At 31.9% G+C, this 6,455-nt stretch overlaps 2 protein-coding genes and 1 long non-coding RNA gene across 4 annotated transcripts; 2 read left to right on the top strand and 1 right to left on the bottom strand.

Moving 5' to 3' along the window:
* Positions 1 to 1,193: 1,193 nt before the first annotated feature.
* Positions 1,194 to 3,360, bottom strand: LOC143574062 (uncharacterized). Of its 2 annotated transcripts, none has more exons than XR_013142523.1 (3): positions 3,055 to 3,360; positions 2,051 to 2,140; positions 1,194 to 1,228 (listed from the first exon to the last, which is right to left on the bottom strand). It is a non-coding gene; the product is annotated as an uncharacterized LOC143574062 (long non-coding RNA). The 2 variants fall into 2 exon arrangements; XR_013142524.1 differs by lacking the exon at positions 1,194 to 1,228 and adding an exon at positions 1,574 to 1,657.
* Positions 3,361 to 3,930: 570 nt separating this feature from the next.
* LOC143574058 (uncharacterized) lies at positions 3,931 to 5,070 on the top strand. The gene is made up of 5 exons (XM_077058783.1): positions 3,931 to 4,083; positions 4,174 to 4,429; positions 4,563 to 4,662; positions 4,735 to 4,862; positions 4,967 to 5,070. Exons 1-5 carry the CDS (start codon positions 3,931 to 3,933, stop codon positions 5,068 to 5,070), a joined length of 741 nt encoding a protein of 246 aa, XP_076914898.1.
* On the top strand, positions 5,025 to 5,968 carry LOC143574061 (uncharacterized). Its single transcript, XM_077058785.1, has 3 exons — positions 5,025 to 5,278; positions 5,364 to 5,581; positions 5,691 to 5,968. Exons 1-3 carry the CDS (start codon positions 5,129 to 5,131, stop codon positions 5,845 to 5,847), a joined length of 525 nt encoding a protein of 174 aa, XP_076914900.1. The 5' UTR covers positions 5,025 to 5,128; the 3' UTR covers positions 5,848 to 5,968.
* The last annotated feature ends 487 nt before the right edge of the window (positions 5,969 to 6,455 follow it).

The raw sequence follows: 6,455 nt of genomic DNA, 5'->3' as shown, positions 1-6,455 counted from the left end.
TCAATCCAGCTACATACGGTATGTTTACATTAGGTGGTGTTATAAACTATTAATATTAGTTATGTTGGTTATATTATAACTAAAAGAGATTGGTTAATCTATATGACCATGAATCAATTTTTTCAATTCGGTTGGTTTCTTCAGTTTCTGTTTGTAGCAAATCTGAGACAGAACCAATTTTCTTTTTTTTTTTAAAAAAACAACTAATATTTTTTTTTCACTAATTCTGATGTTAGGCTTCTTCCTTACTTCACTTCTGATCAATCACCTATAGTTCTCTATTGTCTCTTGATTAATAGGAATAATTGAAAAAATCTTACCCTTCTTGGTAGTTTTTTTGCATACTGTTGATGTTATATTGTTTTCTCTTTAAATAACATACCTTTATATTTTACTAGTTTTTGGCCCCCGTGTTACGGGGGTTTATTTAGGTTTTTGTTTTTAATCATTTTGCTATTTTATTTTTAGTAGTGGCTTGTTTTATTTCATTTTGATTTAGTACATGTAGTTTGTAATGTTCATTATATTTTAATGTTTGAGATATTTTAATTGTGATGCATAGTTTTTTTAGATTTTTAACAACCAAACATAAACGAACACGAACACATCCATTTTAAACGAACAAACATGAACACTAATATGTGTATCGTTTTTGTCCTTAATCGCATGCTTTATCATTCGCTTATTAACATAAACGATTTTGGTGGCACGTCATGAGTTGGAAGAGGTGGTGATCATTCATGAGGTCTTCCCCAAGGTTAAAACTTGGAATAAGCCCCCTTCATGCATTGCACGACAGCTCCTTGACCATCAACCCCTTAAAACTTGGAATAAGCCTGTGACCATCAATCCATTTTACAACCTTTTTAAGAATAAAAAATTATAAGATAAAACACGTGTTATAATCATCATCAATTACAAAAAGTTTTAGGCCAAAAGTTTCAAGGTCAAAATTCATTATGTTTTCCAGGCCAATATAGTAAACATACAAACTGAGAGCAAACTGAACCCACCAAACCGAAAAGTATTAAAAAAGCCCAAAGATAGGTTTATAACAACTTGTATGTATACAATTCAAAGTGTGTAAAAAAATACAATATAAATAATCAAGCAGTATTTTTCAATGTGGACATAAATTTACCTTCCACCAATCGTAATGTGGAACTCTTCAATGGACCATATGAACACCTTCAGTGGGTATGAAGTCCCTGTTTTGTTCAGTTATTTTCTGCAAGAGCCAGGAAAAAAAGACTTTTAGAAGCCAAATAACTAAACTTGACGTTTAGTTATCAAATGCCAAGTATGGTTAGTTCACCATATGCTTATACGAATATAATGTCCGACCCGATCTCGTGTTTATCCAAATAAGCCCGTTAGTAAACTTGTATCCAGATAAATAGTGATTCTTAGCATTGCATGTTTGTCTTTTAGATAGATATTGGCATTAACATTTATACCATAAATTGGCTTTGGACCGTCAAGAAAGATCTATCCAAATACCCGGATATATCATATTTGAGTAAACCCATACCCGCTGATCTTATGAATGCCCAGATAAACTCATCACCCGCAACCGGAAAACCCTTTTTGTGTGACGAAATAAACCCGTATCCAAATAACCTAACTGAATAAACCTGTCGGTCGTAACGAAACAAACCTATACCAAAATACTCTTAAATACATATATATGTCACCTGTAATCGAATGAACTTGCGTTATTTTTAAAACCAAATCGGGTTTTGATACCGAAAACTACAGATTTCGAAAACTACCTCATTAAAACTGACCCATTTGAATAATAATAATAATAACTTATGATTTAGTAAATATTGATTTAGCATCCCTGATCTCAATTATCATAACCAATTGTCAAACTGCTTATGATTTGTTGAGTTGTGTCATTGTGATGCATGATCTTGCATAATAATGACTTTTAAAATTAAACATGAACAAAATGACACAACCACAACAGTTACCATCCAATCAAGATGATCAATCTATGAACACCTGAAAGAAATAAAAAAACGGTATAAATTACAAAAATGCGCACCTGAAGAGGTGCAAGTGCATTGCAAACTCTGTTTGACTGAGCTGAAGTTAAACCGGACGGTGATAGAAACGGGTATATTGAAACTACTTCCTGCATGTATGCAATACTTGGCATCAGTTTGATTAAAAGTAATGGTCAGGAAATATGATTTAAGTAATTGAATCTGTATATAAAATTTAAATTGTTTCCTTTATAATTTTCATTCAAATTTTAAACCAAAAAAATATAGGGTTTCGTAAAATGCATATGGAGGTGGTTCAATAAATAACATATTTTGGGCTCGACCCCAGGCTCGTTTAAGGAATTAAGCACGACTAGATTTGAGCTTTCAGCGTTCATGAGCTGGAGTAACTGATGAACGATTTGACCCATTTACACCCAATCCCTTGTTCCTCAAGACAATGGGATATGAAAAAAGCTAACCCGGGATATGAACAAAGCTAACCTGGGAGCACTTATACATTATCCACCAATTTCCCGGGAAAACATCACCTAATTTACCCAATTGGCCGAATTAATGTAAAGAATGCATGGGAACATAAATTACCTAATTGAAAAATTGGTACACACGACCTAATTGAACAAAAGGTCTACACTAACCAAACAATTCTAATTCAATAGTGTCCTAACTCAACTTCTGAAATATCTATTGAACAAAACGTCAAAATTCACAGTGAAATCAATGGATTTACGAACAATAAACTGTTAAAAGTAAACAGACTTCCGATTCTTATCAGTCAGCAATGCTTGAATCGTAGAATCAAGCATGTTTTGAACACACGCTCCCTGTATATATAATTAATTTAAAAATTACTTAACATATTATATTATGTTAATCAAAAAGTTCTATCCAGGAACACACATGCAACATCTAAATGGTGTTCAGCATGAGCAGACTTTATAACATTACTTTTTCTTACAAACAGTGACATTACAAGGCCGAAAAAAAGTCAATCAGAACCTAAGATCCTGTAAACGGTTAAGCGAAAAGGCAAGCAACGTACCGCAGGCGATTGAGCCCCTTCAGATATCCTGTGCAAATGGTGGAGCTGCACAAATCAGAAACGAACCCCAATACAAATTAACGTCAAAACCCGAAAAAATTCGAGTAGGCACCTAGTTACAAACAGAAGATTCAGTATCCTTTGCGACCGCTTAATTGGGAATTAGGGTTATTGTATGATTAATAAATCGACCAATCTGGTGGCCATCGGATCTGTACGTATCACAGTTTCTATTATCACCAAATTGATGAGAGTAGTAGTTTTGGCCGGAGTTGAGGTCTAGGGTTTAATTAATTTGGGTGATAGGGTGGATGAGAGGGAGGGTTCGGTAGATTAAGGAGGTGTTCTGACCCGACCCATTTAAGTGTATCTGGGTTTGGTAAGAATCATGACCCGTGAAATTTAAAGCTTAAACGGGTTAAAACCGGTTTAAATCAATGAGAAGCCACCATTTAAGAATGAAACAAATCTGGTGGCTCTAAAAAAAGAGGGGAGCGATCACATCGCGACACATAGGAGTTTTGGATCTTTGTTTATATATATTATAGATAAGTAGTGTCAAAACTTCTGGTTGTAATAATATGGTAACTGGGTGACATGTGTGATTGAGGGTATTGCATAAAAGCACTTGTGGGCTTATGGCGTCAGTGCCTTCTGACTCAGCTCAATATTTTTTTTTTCACTAATTCTGATGTAGTTCTCATGTCCGTAAAAAGTTTCATCTTTTGTGTTGTACAAGTGCGTATTGTTCACTGTTGTTACTTTTCGATTAACGGTTTCAAGTAGTGAACTTTAAATATAAAATAAATAAGCAACTATACATAACCACCAAATTATTTTTGTTTGAACGATTTCTTATACATGATTATTTGCAGAATGGATACCAAAAAGTTTACGATGTTGAATGATCTTGGAGATGCTAATGACAAATCGGTTATGCTAGTAAAGGTCTTAAGGAAGTGGATAAACCATGTACTTAACAAACCCCTTTTCATTATTTCTTTGGATTTAATATTACAAGACGAAGAGGTACGACTTAATTATAACTATAATAATTACTTTACGTTTCGTACCAAAAAAATTGATAATATGTGTTTTTTCTTATTTTTGTTCCTTAAGGGAAATAAAGTTCACGCTTCTATTCCAAAGAAGTTTATAAGCTACTTTGATAATAAGATAAAAGAAACCTGCTGGTATAAAATTTCAATAGCAAGTTTTGGAGCTTATGCTAATAGGTACAAGTATGTGGAAAACTCGCATAGAGTAAATCTGTCCAAGACGACTGATGTAAAACTATGTGATGGTTTTCTTGGCGACATTCATGCATTCAACTTTACAAACATTGACACGTTGCTTACTGGAGCAGCATGCATTGGTTAGTACATTTAACTACTAACTTTTAACGTTATATTTTTATTGACTCACTATAGCTTTTGATTTTGTTTGATATCTTTTGTCTTATCGCTTGACACATTTAATAACCTTGGTTTTGTTTATATTGTCAACAGATGTTATTGGAATTATTAAAGATAATGGATATGCTAGAGATATCACAAAGAAAAGCGTTACAACTGCCAAATTGTTAGAAATCGACTTATATGGAAGCAAGTAAGTATTTTAATAATAAAAGAGTTATACATTGAACATTTGTTACTAACAATTTTTATATATTTATTTCAGTGGCAATAAAATCAGTATCACTTTATGGAATTCGTATGCAACACAGATTCTATCTTACATTGAACAGAATCCACAAGAGGCTCCGGTGGTTGTTATTTTAAACTTTGCTGTATACAGACCTTTTAATGGTTAGTTAATAAGTTTATATTTTATTATTAACATGTTAATTTATATTAAAAAAATTTATGACAGTGTTGATTTACCTATTCATATCAATGATATCGTTTTTCAGGAATACCTAGCATCTCAAACGCAAACGGCGTTACGAAGTTAATCATTAATCAAGAAATCCCAGATATTGTAGATTTTAAGAACAGGTTAAACAGTTTTAAATAACTTTTAAAATAACATCGATATTTTTATTGCATGCATATGCTATTTAGCTAACAGTTTAATGTTTATTGTTAGCTTGGTTCAAATGATTGCCTCTCAAACATCTTCAAGCGCTTTGCTAAGCCCACCAAGTATACGGAATCGGTTTCTTGATGAATTTGTTAATGACACGGACTTCAGTCATATCGGAGAAGTTGAAGCTATAAGAACAGTATTGTTTAACTATTATATTTATTTATATTAATGTCATTTTATTATAACTTTATTAAATTATAAATTCCGTTTATTTGTTTTAGGCAAAAAAGGTTGTCATCTGTGGAAGCATAATCCCAGCATCTAACTACAGTCGTTGGTACTATATTGCCTGTAAAGTGTGTGCTACAACGCTTACAAAGGAACACAAGGAAAGCCATGAAGGGGAGATCGACGGGGAGACATCTTTGAATCAATTCAAAGGAAAGTATAAATGCAGCAGCATGAAATGCAACGGTGCTATTGTCAATGCAGTTGCTAGGTTTGTGAACAATAACATTTGATAATAGACATAATCCCTGTTTATGCTTAAAATAAGATAACATATATAGTTATTGTCTATAACAATGTTAATTACCATTAATGTGTAGGTATCGGGTTCCTTTTGATGTTCAAGACTCAACTGGATCGATCCTGGCGTTAACTTTATGGGAAGGACAAGCGTTACCCATTTTCAAAATTACTGCAATGGATCTGTTTAAGAGATTAGTGGAGGTAAGTCGGTTATACTACAAAATTGTATTTTAATATATGGTTTAACTTTACAATTAAATGAGAATTGGACATTCATAATAACAATTACAATTAAATGAGAATTGCACATTCATAGTTAATCAATATTTTTTATTTTTGCACAGAGATAATAATATAACCATAAACATGAGATATGGTCTGGGAGAGATTTTGGGTAAATAAAAAATCAATAATTGAATTTCAACTTTGATGAATGAGATGTATTTCAAGGTTTGAATATCTGTTTAGGCGTTTATAATTTTACAATATATGTTACGAATTTGTTTATAAAATCATAAGTGAGTAATAGTTTATGCATTACGCTCTTGTAAAAATTCTAAATAATTCTCACCATGCAAAAGTAATTAGAGGTATCAAAAAGTCATTCAAACAATAATATAATAATATAATATTAAATAAATACAATGTAGTGTATCGATATAATTATAAACTAAAATATAATTAGGAGTAAAAAGAACATGTCACAACGAATATAGTAAATACAATGTAGTATAACGATATAATTATATTTTAGATAATATATGATTTAATTAATACATGGTTTAACATTACAATTAAATGATAATCACAAATTTATGGTTAATAAATATTTTTTATTTTTG

This window comes from Bidens hawaiensis, unplaced genomic scaffold (genome assembly GCF_021521415.1).
Source record: "Bidens hawaiensis isolate Kalapana, Puna unplaced genomic scaffold, B.hawaiensis_p1.1 tig00026827_1, whole genome shotgun sequence".
Lineage (NCBI taxonomy): Eukaryota > Viridiplantae > Streptophyta > Magnoliopsida > Asterales > Asteraceae > Bidens > Bidens hawaiensis.
This window is presented reverse-complemented; position numbering and strand designations above follow the sequence as displayed.

What these genes read in the sequence shown, in the direction of transcription:
- LOC143574058 (XM_077058783.1), top strand. Translation starts at nt 3,931, where the DNA reads ATGGATACCAAAAAGTTTACGATGTTGAATGATCTTGGAGATGCTAAT. An exon ending in TAATATTACAAGACGAAGAG is followed by an intron (nt 4,084 to 4,173) that starts GTACGACTTAAT and finishes TTGTTCCTTAAG; the next exon opens with GGAAATAAAGTTCACGCTTC. An exon ending in TGTATACAGACCTTTTAATG is followed by an intron (nt 4,863 to 4,966) that starts GTTAGTTAATAA and finishes ATCGTTTTTCAG; the next exon opens with GAATACCTAGCATCTCAAAC.
- LOC143574061 (XM_077058785.1), top strand. Translation starts at nt 5,129, where the DNA reads ATGTTTATTGTTAGCTTGGTTCAAATGATTGCCTCTCAAACATCTTCA. An exon ending in AAGTTGAAGCTATAAGAACA is followed by an intron (nt 5,279 to 5,363) that starts GTATTGTTTAAC and finishes TATTTGTTTTAG; the next exon opens with GCAAAAAAGGTTGTCATCTG. An exon ending in ATTGTCAATGCAGTTGCTAG is followed by an intron (nt 5,582 to 5,690) that starts GTTTGTGAACAA and finishes ATTAATGTGTAG; the next exon opens with GTATCGGGTTCCTTTTGATG.